General features: G+C 37.6%; 1 protein-coding gene across 2 annotated transcripts in view; it reads left to right on the top strand.

Moving 5' to 3' along the window:
* UGGT1 (UDP-glucose glycoprotein glucosyltransferase 1) overlaps positions 1 to 13878 on the top strand; it is a 111267-nt gene that overhangs the window by 62184 nt on the left and 35205 nt on the right. Inside the window, exons 19-26 of one of the 2 annotated variants that reach the window (XM_042954057.1) lie at positions 803 to 923; positions 3401 to 3499; positions 4453 to 4476; positions 4971 to 5065; positions 6416 to 6622; positions 7595 to 7726; positions 8554 to 8684; positions 11588 to 11683. In XM_042954057.1, the coding sequence (XP_042809991.1) occupies positions 803 to 923; positions 3401 to 3499; positions 4453 to 4476; positions 4971 to 5065; positions 6416 to 6622; positions 7595 to 7726; positions 8554 to 8684; positions 11588 to 11683 (905 nt within the window). The remainder of the gene's footprint in view (positions 1 to 802; positions 924 to 3400; positions 3500 to 4452; positions 4477 to 4970; positions 5066 to 6415; positions 6623 to 7594; positions 7727 to 8553; positions 8685 to 11587; positions 11684 to 13878) is intronic. The other variant, XM_042954058.1, reaches the window with a different exon arrangement.

Genomic DNA, 13878 nt, shown 5'->3' with positions numbered 1-13878 from the left:
ATCAGTAGCCACAGAAGATGACTGATTGGAGTTTTTTAGACTTGACTGTGTATATTTGATTCACATCTATCTCTTCCTCGAAAATTGCTTTCAAATATGGTTTTGTATGAAATATTTTGAGTGTGAGAACTTGCAAGTTTCCATAGCCATTTACGCTTCGATTTGAGATCACTTCATGGAGTACAAGTATTTCTGTGTATCTGAGAGGCATGAAAAGGAAGAGAAAACGATAAGTGATTTTTCCTCCCTGCTGTGTAATTGTGACTCTGGAAATGTAGCATTACTTGGATGCCTGAGGTTGCAAAAAGCTTGTAGTGATTTTTATAAAATACGTTAAGTGCTTAAAAGAAGGCATTTGCCTTTTTCCTTTGGAGAGAGGCTAACTATGAGCAGATCTTAGGATGGATTTTTTTTTTATGTTAACTTTTATCTAGTTTGTAGAGTTTGCTTATTTCTGGGGGAAGAACAGTGATGTGTGGAGAGACCACAGAAACATGGGTTTGCATTTCATATTTGGATCCTCTTAGCTCTTTGGTAAGGTATGTCACCTTTCTATACCTCAGCTTCCATCTTTAAAATGGATGTCACGAACATTGGCTTCGTGTTGATGCAGAGTTAAAGGTAATATACATAAATAACATGTCAAGCTGTGCTTGGCAGTGATAGGGACCTATAACATGAGAACTTCAGTTTTTGGCTCTTACCAGTATAAAGTTAATGCTTTTTAGTGCCTAATAAATGATTATTGCTGTAATTGGTTTAATGCTCGTTCCACTCCCACCAGTTCCTTTTTTCCTTTTAGGGTGAATTGTCCCATGATCAGGATGTGGTAGAGTATATCATGAATCAGCCAAATGTTGTTCCACGAATCAATTCGAGGATTTTGACATCTGAGCGAGAATACCTGGATTTAACAGCAACCAGTAAGGATCATTTCAGGAAGAACTTCGGACCTTTTTTGATTTATGTTTCAGAACCTTTGCATCTGTTGGATTGTAATGTTCAGAAGATAACCTAAGATTGTGACACAGTCTTATGTTTTAATTCATAATATTAGCCTCTAAATTCACAAGAATTTTCTCCAAGTTTATATAGATAAATCCTTGTAAGCTTTGAAAAAATCCATTGTCTTTTAAATGCCAGTTAAACAGGCCTTGGGTGATGAGACTACATCTGTATTTTTTTTTTTTTTTTTTTACAGTTGTAGAGCTGTTAAGCAGCTGTCTTTTCTTCATCTTTGTTCTAGAATCAGCCAGCAGTGATGTGGACGAACACCTCAGGTGGTTTTACTCTGAGAAGCTAGGAATACCTGTCTAAAAATAAACCTTCATTGAGACATAGTGTACATGCCACAAAACTCAGCCTTTTGAAAACTTACACATTTTAAAGCACACAGTTTTAACATATTCTCAGTTGTCTAATCATCACTGTCTAATTTTAGAATATATCTCGTTGCCCCAAGAAGAAATCATGTAACCATTAGTAGCTACTCTCCATTTCCCCTCACAACCGCTGACCTAGTGTCTGTTTCTAAGGGAGTTTTCTACTGGATATGCCATATAATTCAAGTTTTCTGTGACTGGCTTCTTTCACTCAGCATAAAGTTATTGTTTACCCATGTTGCAGCATGTCTCAGTACTTCATGCCTTTTTATGGCTGATGTTTTCTTAGATGGACAGTCCACATTTGGCTTACCTAATCCTCAGTTGATGGATGTTTGCGTTGTTTCCACAAGAATACCTTTCCAGAGGTAGTTGTGTGAACAGTGTCTTCCTTCTGCCTTTCCTTGTGACTTTGAAGGCCACTTCAGCAAATAGCTGGAAATGAGGTGGAGCTGTTGTCACTCGCCCTGGGGATGTCACTGGGTGAGAAAGATAAGCATAACAGAGAAGTCCAAGCCAAGGGCCTTTGCTGCTGTGGTGGGTGTGATGCACACAGCTCCAGGTGTGGTTGTTCCTTTATGGCAGCTGTCTTTAATCAACTTGAAACCAAATTCCTTTTAGAGGAAGAGGGACATCTCTCTGCTTCTGTTTGAAAAAGGCAGTGGTTAGAGAGTGAGATAAACTGTTTCTTCATAGTTAGGTTTTAGCTTTTTACCACTAGTTTGAATAGAGCAAATCAAGCAGTATTATGAGTCTTTGTTCTAAGTTTTTGTTGTTTCCATCATTTAAAATTAAACTGTAAAGAACTCTTTTTGGAGTACTCCTGAATAAGGAGCACAACAGTAGTTCAGTGTTTTGGGGTACCTTTCTCCACTAAATGTAGTGCTCAGCTGTGAAGTGATGCTGGTTCACAGGGCCGAAAATGCAGTTTGCCTCATGAACATGTTGGAGCTGTCCTTGGAGGAGCAGCCGGCATCCTTCTGACCCAGTGGTCCTAGCTCTATTATTACCTACCCTGCCCTTGGCCTTTGTTGTCCTGGGACCTTCTTAGAAGGATACTAAGTTTCAAGGCTTTAAGTCTTCTGGAGCCTTTTCCCCTCCCCTGCATGATGTCATGAGCTCTTACTTCGCATTGCTTTCCTTTTACTTGAATCCTGACTGGAAGGATAGTAGGCCCCAGGCATAGTTGGTTGAGTGAAAGGACAGATGGGTGCATGGGTGGACACACATAGGTGGTGGGGTGGATAAGCCAGCTGTGCTTGGAGGATGGTGAGAGAAGAGTGGCATTTGTGTCGGAACACAGTAATGCAGAAGATTGGGGACATTCTTGGACATAGAGGGTTTATTATACAGAACAGAGACCATTTTGTAGGTAGGAAGAAATTACTGGGTAGTTCAGATCAAATGAATGAGTCGATGAAATTGGGATTTTAGCTAGAGTAACCCAAGGAAAAATGGTTGATAAGAGCATGGCCAGAGGCCATTAGTTGGAGAAGAGACTTGTCTAAAAAGAATGAAAATGACCTTTTGTTTATATTAAAGCTAAAATTGTATTATTTTGTTAGACGTGTAAAAAATGAAAGTCAGAGTCTTAGATCTTCTCTCCCATCATTCTCCCTCTTGCCCTCCATCGCCCAGTGGTATGGGGAAGGGCTTACTCAGGTGCGTCGACTATGGAAGGAAGACAAGGAGTTAGGGGATCTTATTAAGAGATTGGTTTCTAGTTGTAGAGTCATCGGGGTGGAATAGAATAAATATAAACCATTAAAGTGGTGCATGTATGTATATACATACATGAAAGTTATATGGGATGTGTCCATTTTTTATTAACTTTGTGTCTTAAAATGTGATTAATGGGTAGGTGTCTTGTGAAGTTGTTCAGTAAACATGAAACAACAGATTTCACTTAGTGTTTTTTATAAATCTTGTATTATGGTCAAATCAGTTTATTATTTGAATATTAACATTGGATTGAATTAGGCATGTTAATTATAAATCTGTTTCAATTTTTTTTTCAGATAACTTTTTTGTGGATGACTATGCCAGATTTACTGTCTTGGATTCCCAAGGCAAAACTGCTGCTATAGCCAATAGTATGAACTATCTGACAAAGAAAGGTAATCCATTTCTGGCTTATCTTGGATTCAGCATTTTTTTTTTTTTTTTAGTATTTGTAGAAGTAATTGAATCTTTAAGTGTCTATTGGAGATTCCGTAATTTTTTTCATTATTTCTTCAATGATTTGAATTTAGGAAATACCTATTTAAAATTCTTTTGTATGTTTTTGAAAATTCAAATGTTTTTATAAATTTATATTAGATATTAAGGTCAAATGAAACTTATTTTCGTGATTTTAAAATGAAAACATTTATGATGTAAACATGGGTTAATGGATTGCAAATTAGTTTGACTTACCTCTTCAGTGACAACACTGATTTAATTTTTTTAGGGTTTATAGGATAAACTTGGTTCTAGGAATCCTTGTGCATATTTTAAAACTGATCTTAATACGGAATCAGCTAGTTAGGCTAAAGTTGTGTGAAGTGATATTTTAATGGCAGACAGATGTTTTCCCCCTCTAGCCACTTATTACTCCTTCAGAGCACTGACTGTCATTTAAGGCAGCTCTTTTTTTTTAAATGTTTATTTATGTATTTTGAGAGAGAGAGAGAGAGAATGCCCATGCCTATGCAAGCGGGGGAGGGCCGGGGAGAGAGAGAGAGATAGAGAGAGAGAGAGAGAGAGAGAGAGAGAAGCCCAAGCAGGCTCTGTGCTAAAATTCATAAACTGTGAGATCATTGCCCCTAGGCAGCTATTTTTATCTATGCTTTAGTCTTCTCCTAGAGAGAATTTCTGGCTTCCTAGATCTATGTGAATAAAAACAATTGCTCCATTTGGTTCAAGAAAATTGGTTCTGAGGGGCCCTGGAACAGTGCTGTACCATTAGGGGGACTATGGAGCAGAGAGAAGATTGATCATGTTAGACATTATTTAAAATTTTGACTTTACAGTAGGCATCAGTTATAGCAATGACATTTTCTTCTACTCTTTTTCCTTTACCTCTGTCTAGGAATGTCCTCCAAGGAAATCTATGGTAACTTTAAACTTTAGAATGTTTTGTTTCTTTTCTTAATTATCTTATGTGGTTTCAGGCAGCATTGTGATTTAGAATTTATTGATACTTTATTGTGAACTTTCTAGAACCTGTGGATAACAGTAGATAATTTTTCAAATGCAGACAAAATTTGTGTAAATGTTTGCAAAGATTTCTATTTCAGAAAGTTACAAATCCATATGATTAAAGACTATGATCTGTTACCCACATGTTTCATTGTACATGCTAACAGATGCCTAACCCATAGTAGAATTAATAAGTGCATGTTCCTAGCTTGTAATTAAGCCAATTGGAAGGTTACCCTGCTTTCGTTCTAGTAGAGAAATTTCACTACTTCTTCTTTGTATTTTTATTAAACATCATTTTCTTATTTTTTGCATGGTTTTCAGAAATTATTTGGCTTAAGAACAATACTGAAACGTGGAATGTGCTTTTTTCCCTCCGACTCAGTATGTTGTTTTCTTTTTATACAGATGATTCCTTCATTAGGCCTGTAACTTTTTGGATTGTTGGAGATTTTGATAGCCCTTCTGGAAGACAGTTACTGTATGATGCTATTAAACATCAGGCAAGTGTCTACACCTCCACTCTGTGTACTGATGTTACTGTTCTGTGCGGAAGGCAGCTGTCCTGCTGTCTTAGTGCTTGAGGGAAAGGAGCATTGTTTCTTCGAAGGTCTGTCTTCTGGTGAGAAAAGAGAGGGGACTGTAGTGTTCAGACTTTATTTAAGGGAATAGATTCTTTTTTTTTTTTCTTTTAATGTTTATTTTTCAGAGAGAGTGAGAGTGGGGGAGGGGCAGAGAGAGACAGAGACAGAGGATCTGAAGTGGGCTCTGCATTTTCAGCACAGAGCCCACTGTGGGGCTTGAACTCATGGACTGTGAGATCATGACCTGAGCTGAAGTCAGATGCTTAACCGACTGAGCCACCCAGGTGCCCTGAGAATTGAAATTAAAAATATTTTAACTGAAGTAAAATATAGGATCAAAAGAAGTGCACAAATCATAAGATACATAGTGTCTCAAAGGGAACACCCAGGTGGCCACCATCTCAGTCAAGAAATAGAGAATTATTGAATTCCTGAAAGCCTTCTCCTGCTTGTCTCCATCACCCTGCTCTCCATTCCCTCTTCTTGATTATTTTTTACTTTATTTAAATGGAATCTTATATATGTTTGTTTGTTTTCTTTACTCAGCATTTTGAGATTTATCCATGATATTACCAATAGTGATAGTTCTTTTTTGCTGTGCTGTATTGTATTGTATTGTATGTCTATACCACAAAGTTTTGTTTGTTTGTTTAATCTATTTCATGGACAATGTCATCTTTTTCTAGTTAGGGGCTATTCTGAAGAAGCTGCTATGACTATTTTTGTATTTGTCTTTAGATAACACATTAGTATGAATTTTTGTTGCTTATGGTCATGACACAAGGTTTTATGGGTCCCAGATCTCTTCTCCCACATGGATTATTGTCTTTTTAATCAGGGAGAGATCAATTTTTACTAGGAATCTGGAAAGGCCATGTGAACAAAGAGGTGTTTGAACAGAAGCCTGAAGATTGGTTGGGGCTGAGGGAAGGAAAGATGGGATAGACTTGGAATTTGCATGCCACCATAAAGCATGGAGTATGTTAGAATAATACAAAGTGTTTTGGGGAATACAGGACTCTGATGGTCTGTAATGGAGCTGTATTTTTAGGGATGGTAAGAAATGAAAGGTAGGCTGGGGACCAGTTCATGTAGGGGTTTGAAAGCCTGGCTATAGCATTTTAATTTTATTCTGTGTGCAGAAGAGAACTGCTGACCACTTTTAAGAGAGATTGTATTTGCTACTTACTGGACTATGACTGATGTTAATGCCACTTTTTAATTTTAAAACATCTACCATATAACTCTTATTTCCCCTTTTGTAAATAGAAATCCAGTAACAATGTTAGAATAAGCATGATCAATAATCCTAGTGAAGATATAAGATATAAGAACACTCAGATCTCCAGAGCCATCTGGGCAGCTCTCCAAACACAGACGTCCAACTCTGCTAAGAACTTCATCACAAAAATGGCCAAGGAGGAGACTGCAGAGGCCTTGGCTGCAGGAGCTGACATCGGGGGGTTCTCTGTTGGGGTAAGTCTTTGTGTGTTGCATAGGGCTGCCTTGTTCTGTTACTTTCCACAGAAGTTCACTCCCGTGGGCTGATGCATCTTGTTCATGATCGGGATTTTTTATTTTAGTACTGAGTTTCAGAGGATTTCTTTTAGTTTGGAAGAATCTTTCCAAGAAATAACAATTCTGTCACATTCTGTTCACTACTTTTAATATTTTTAGATAAAATTTCATATCTTATATGATTCATATAAGTTTATATAGTTTTTAAAAGATGAGCAATATTTTGATTTGTCTATATAGCAAAATGATTGAAGTTTCTTAAAAGTTAGGGGTTTATGTGTTCTTGATGTGTTCTGATATAGGCCCACATGTATTCATCATGTAAGTTACTTACCTTTTGGACTGTTTTGTAGTTTTCAAAAAAAAAATTTTTTTTTTAATGTTTATTTTTGAGAGAGAGACAGACAGTGTGAGCCGGGGAGTGTCAGAGAGAGAGGGAGACACAGAATCTGAAGCAGGCTTCAGGCTCTGAGCTATCAGCACAGAGCCCGACGTGGGGCTCGAACTCACGAACTACGAGATCATGACCGGAGCTGAAGTCGGACGCCCAACTGACTAAGCCACCCAGGCGCCCCTGGACTGTTTTGTAGTTTTAAAATTCTTACAAAATGATGGTGTACTTGATGTTTCAGTCAGAAAAAAGACTTGAAATTAGCAAGATTTTAAAATGCAGAATAAAGGTGTGATGAATAATTTGCCAGTTGAGCAATCACATAAAAGAATAGGAACAGAAAATAAGCATTACTTGATAAGTGGGAGGGTGGGGGAAAATGGGAAGAGTGAAGAATTGAAACATCATAATGTTAATTATTAAAATTTTGTTCTGACTTTCCATTAAAAGAGTATTTTGTGATTTATTCATTATGATTATTCATTTTTATGGCTTGCTTAATAACAATTACTTTTCCTTAATAACAATTACTTTCCTAGGGCATGGATTTCAGTCTTTTTAAAGAGGTCTTTGAGTCTTCCAAAATGGATTTCATTTTGTCTCATGCCATGTACTGCAGGGATGTTCTGAAGCTGAAGAAGGGACAGAGGGCAGTGATCAGCAATGGAAGGGTGAGGATTTTGTTCTGAGACAAGCTTGACCTCAAATTAGATCAGTGAACAGTGTTGGCGGTGTTCCCTGAAGCTAGTAAACTAACTTTTCAAACAGTCACTCTTTTCCTGAGGGGAATGGGGCTTATGCAGTGCTGATGATAATTTCTGCACCCTGATTTCAGAGGAGGCTTGCTTTTGTTACAAGTGTTCTTGTGGAAAACCTTCCCGCTGTTTATTATGTCCTGTCCTGTGTACAGTGACGAGAGTGTGGTGTCTCAGAGAATAAGCTGATAAAGTTTTGATCTGTGAAGTATTCATCCCCTGTGGGGACCGTGTTCATAGCTGCGCAGTCTCTGTGAACTTCATTGGTGCAGGCTTAGACTCTTTCATGCATATCTGAAGCCATAGACATGAGACTCGGGGGGCCAGGGGGGACATACCAAACTTTAAACTCTTAGCACAGAGGGTGAAATCTCTGCTGTCTGTCACTCACCACACTGCATCTCTTAAAAACATCTTAAAAACTTCACCGCACTGCATTTAGTTTTAGTATTTATATCCAGTGAGAATTAATGAAAACTTTATTGCTATTTTGTTTTACTTCAGAGTTGCTGACTGTAAAAATAGTGTGACGTATACAAGTGTACACTCTGTGTGGTTGAGGAATTGATAAATAACTGGATGAGTTGATTTGGGTTTAATTTTTGCCTTTTTCATTGATTTTATTAGATGTATACATGTCTTGGGTCTTTACCCTGATAGGCTTCTAAGATAGCCAGATGACCACTGAGGGCTTCTTTACAGCTTGCTGATTCTAGCACTGACTACGCTGCTCCTCTTCACAGATCATTGGGCCGCTGGACGACGGTGAACTCTTTAATCAAGACGATTTCCACCTCCTAGAAAATATCATCTTAAAAACTTCAGGACAGAAAATCAAATCCCATATTCAACAGCTTCGGGTAGAAGAAGATGTGTACGTTTTGCCATGGAAGAAATTAATTAGCGCATACCATAGGGGCTGGGTTAATTGAACATTCCTCGTGCTTCCTATTTCATGGTGTTTTATTTTCAGCTTGAACATATAATAATGCTTTTCAGTTCAGGTGTTTACTTTTGCTTCTGTTGAAACAAGTTAATTTATTTAAAGAACTGAAGTAGGTCTCTTCGTTTTGTTTTTTCTTGGTTGTGGAAAATTTCAAACATATGCAAAAGTAGAGGGGTGAGGTGAGGGTTTTTTTTTAGTTTTTTGTTTTTTGTTTATAGCCTTGGAATACTTTTGTAAAGAGGTACTTTCCCTCATTTGTTTTATTTTGTTCAGGAAAGGAAAGTAGGCTAAATGCTTCTTTTCCTTTATTTATTAGCATAGAATAATGAGTTGTTTCTCTTGTATCCTGCATAGGTGATGAATTGGTTATTGTGGTTTTTAATATTTATTTTAATTCTTTCAGTGTTCTTGTTAGCTAATGTATTTTAATGAGTTATTTCTCAATGGGAAGAAAATGAATTATTTAACTGGTCCACGTCCCTGGTGTATAATGAGGGCCCATAGGTCATATACACATGGTTCTTGTATTAAATATTAAATGAATGTAGTAGGAGGGATATATTTTATGTTTAATTTTTTGAGGAACCATCATGTTTTCCCACAGAGGACGTACCATTTTACTTTCTCATCAGTAATGTGTAAGGGTTCCAATTTCTCCACATCCTCATCAATACTTGTTATTTTTTGGGGTTTTTTGGTAATACTCTAATGGATCTGAAGGGGTATCTCTTTGTGGTTTGATTTGCACTTCCCTGACAATTAGTGATGACATCTGAATATCTTTGGAAAAATATCCATTCAGTGCTTTGTACCTTGTTTTTTTTAAGTAATCTCTCTGCCCAGTGTGGGGCTCCAGCTCACAACCCAGAGATCAAGACTTTCATGCCCACTGAGCCAGCCAAGTGCCCCTACTTTGCACATTTTTAATTGTGTTTTTTTATTATTGAGTTATAGGAGTTCTGTGGAAATATGTAAATATTTGGGCTATTGATCTTTTATAGATAGATGAGATGCAGATATTTTGTCCCATTCTGTGAGTTGTATTTTCACTCATTTGTAGTGTTCTTTGATGAGTAGTTGGAGGATACGCAATTTAAAAGTTCTGTTTTTTTTCTTCATCTCTTTCATATACCCTCATGCCACAGGGTTTAAGATACATGTCTTAATGAAGAACTGACCTCGATAGCTGCCAGAGTAGTCCCTTTGCCAAGCCTTGTGTGATAGGGGAAGGAGTCTTTTTTCATCTCAGTCAGTAGTGGGGCTACAGATAAGGAGGTTTCCTTCTACCTCAGTGGCTCTTCAGTGATACCCCTTGTTCTGGCCTATGAAACACTTCTCTGATGTAGGCTAGGAGGTGTTCCCATGTCTCGAAGCCATCATGTCACGGGCATAGGCTTGGTGTGGTGTGCCCTTGGACCACTCCCTCTCTCTGTGAAGTCTTTGTGGACTACATGATTGCCAGACTGTGCACCAGAGACTTGCCTTTTACTAAAGAGAAGTGGCTCTGGGTCTCTCCTAGGTGGATTGAGGGAAATAAGGTAGTCCCAGGGCTACCTAAAGATAAGCTAAAACTATTCGGGCTCTCAGAATTACCTTGCTTGCCTAGGGCTTTCAGTAGTGCCATAGCTGCGCCACCTTGGAGTGGCCCGCTTTGACAGCCACAGCTTTCACTCATGGCCTAGACCTGCAGCCACAAGGCCATCCTTAGCTTTCTGAAGCTCAGCTCTGGGCTGTTTGATCAGGGTGCTTTGTGAACTTTTAGGGGAGTTTGTTGTTTGCCTGCTCAGCCAAGTGTCTTGGCGTGTTTTTTGACAGTGTTGACACATCACAGGAAACAAGTGGCCTGGATTATATGTATTCAGAGTCAGTAGTGAGAAGTACCAGAGAGGTAGTTTGATATAGCTGTTTGGTTCAGTGAGAAAATGTATAGGCTTGATTCCAGTTCAGATAGTTACAGGTGTTTTTTAGAATTCTTAGAATTCAGTGCTTGGTTCAGCAGATTTGACCTTTTTTATAAGTCTCCTGATTTAGTTCAAGATCTTCCTTAGTTAGAAATCAACTTTAGAAGGGTCACGGAAAGCAGAAATACTTTTCTACATTGTTTACTGCAGCTTTGATTGTAATAGTGAAATAGGAAGCAACCTGGATGTTCACTAGCCAGTTGGTGATTATGACCTATCCATAAACATATTAGTGAAAATATTGATGCACCCTGTGTTTATTAACTAACAAAAATATGTTTGTAGTATATGTTTGCAATATATTGTTAAATGAAGAAGCAGGTTACTAAATAATATAATCCCACTTATGATTATATATGTATTTATATATGTTTAAAAATATAGAAGAATTATGAACCAAAATGTCATCAGTGCTTAACTGTTGATAAGGGCATTGTATGTATATCTGTTTTCTCATTTTTTTCTGAATTTTTTCCAGTGAATTATTATTCTAATAATCATAAAAACTATTAGAGGTATTTAGCAGTGGGTGAGGGAGAAGGTAAATACCACAAACTGACAGTCTGTTACGGGATGGGCCCTGAGCTTGGTGCTTTCTGTTTAGCTGGTGCAATGTTTACAAGAGCCATACCAAGTAGGTACTACTATCCCCATTTCACATATGGGCAAATCGGTGTCTTCTTTCAAGGTTATGAAACTACTCAGTTACAAAATCGTACTTTTTCTCATGCATGCTTGTTGGTAAAAAGTTCGTACATTCTTCAAACCGTCTTGTTGGTATTCACTTAGGCTGATTATATCATGTTCAGCAATAATTGGAAAAACCTTCGGTTAAAGAGATGCTCAATCTTCACCATCCATGTCTTTCAGGGCAAGTGACTTGGTCATGAAGGTGGATGCCCTCCTGTCGGCTCAACCAAAAGGAGATGCAAGAATCGAGTACCAGTTTTTTGAAGACAGACATAGGTACAGAGTTAATGGTGAATTCATGCATGTTCTTGAATAAACTCTTAAGGTTGCCTGTATCTCATCTCCTTTATTTTTCCGTGTGAAGTGTGTACATAGTTCTTACTGGAATGGCAAATTTGTCCACTGTGTATTTTTCATATATATGCATTTTCATATGCAGAATTCATAAAGGGATCTTGGTTGCATAAACACTGATGTTTATTTCTAAATCTGAAATTTATTTAGACAGTACCCTTTTAGAAAACAGAAAGCATTTAATGACAGATCAGTTGTAATTTTCTGATAAGAATAAATGCAGGTTGTTAGAACACTTGTATCGTTCATCTTTTACTGAAAATGGTTTTGTTTTCAATAAAATAAAAATAAGTTTAGTATTATGAAGTTCTTGCCTTTTGTTTTTTTTTAGTTTTTTATTTGAAAAGTTTCAAAGCTGCTGAATAGTTGAAAGATTATTACAGTGAACACCCAAATATCTTCAACCTGGGTTCACTGGTTGTTAACATTGTGCCACATTTATCTGTCATCTACCTTGGGTCGTGTATGTATGTATAGTATATACAATGTATATGTTTGTGTACAAGCATACACGCACTCACATTTTTCCTGAACCATTTGAAGGTCCGTTTCAGACATCATTACACATCATGTCTGAATTCCTCAGCATGTGTCTCCTGAACACTTGGGGTATCTCAACCATTAGCATATTTCAGAGATTTAGCCTTGATACGGTGATAGTAAGTAGCACACAGTCCTATTCACATTTCTCTAAGGCCCCTGTAATGACCTTTGAAAATGGTTTTGTTCTTTGATTTGGTCCAGATCACACATTGCAGTCCTTTGCTGTGTGTCTCTGTAGTCTCCTTAAATCCAGAACTGTTCCCTGCTTTTTGTTTTTATTTTATTTTTTGTTGTTGTTTTTTTGTTTTTTTGTCTCTTATGACCCTTTTTTCTAACAGTCCAGGCCAATTATTTTGTGGAATGTCCCATAGTCTGGGTTGTTTTCTCATGATTAGACTTAAGATTAACTTGTCTTTATTTTTTTAATTTTTTTTTAACGTTTATTTATTTTTGAGACAGAGAGAGACAGAGCATGAATGGGGAGGGTCAGAGAGAGGCAGACACAGAATCTGAAACAGGCTCCGGGCTCTGAGCTGTCAGCACAGGCGCCCGATGCAGGGCTCGAACTCACGGACCGCGAGATCGTGACCTGAGCCGAAGTCGGCGCTCAACCGACTGAGCCACCCAGGCGCCCCAACTTGTCTTTAGAAAGAACCTCTACAGTTGATATATGTAGCCAGGCAGGTTATATATCTTGATATATCTAGATATACCACTAAAACCTTAGAGGTTTTAGATACAGATGCCTGCTTCCTGCTCCTTTATGATTCTAATTTAATTAGTCTGGGGTAGATTGGACTTTGGTTTAGTTGACCCATGCTTTCTGATATCCAGTCCTTGTGGGGATCAAATCTGACTGGACTGTTTGATCCAGGCTAGAATGGAGAATCTGTTAGAAACCAGATGATTTCTGAAGCTGGTGCTGCTGGTCTGGAGCCACATTTTGAGAACAGCTGTATTAGAGTTAAAAAAAAAAAAAACAAAAACAGTTATTTTAGAATAATTATTGGCGGCTGAAATTGTTAATTTTGTCAAAAATTGAAATCATCTGCTTTGATACAGGCACAAAGCTGTTCCGATGGTTATTTCCAAAGCTGTTAGGATTTGAAATAACCTTCATCACCATTTAAACTATACTTACACGGTTTTTTTAGTTAACATTTTATTTTGTACTTTTGTTTTCCTCCCACTGGGTAAATATTCTTGCACAGAATAGTAGTGGTTAGCGCCGGAACTACATTAAAACATTGTTCAGCACAAAGATAGGCACTGATTTGACCAGTTAAGATTTTGGAAAATTGGATGTGTTTTGGAATTCTTTCACCTTTATTCCTTTTCAAAATGTATCAGAAGTTCTTGCTCCTTTTAAGTCATCTAAGTCAATGTGACTTCATAGGGAGGCTGTGTAGCTGGAAACCACAGATGGGAAGATGCAGGTTCTCCCCCAGAAATCTTGGGGGTACAAATTGCAATCTAACCAGCTGCTGTTTTTTACTTATTAAGACAAAATATGTATAACTTAATATCCTTGTAAATTGGCTTAATTCTTCTGAACTTGTGATTAACAGTACATA

This window comes from Panthera leo, chromosome C1, assembly GCF_018350215.1.
Source record: "Panthera leo isolate Ple1 chromosome C1, P.leo_Ple1_pat1.1, whole genome shotgun sequence".
In the NCBI taxonomy this organism is placed as follows: Eukaryota; Metazoa; Chordata; class Mammalia; order Carnivora; family Felidae; genus Panthera; species Panthera leo.
This window is presented reverse-complemented; position numbering and strand designations above follow the sequence as displayed.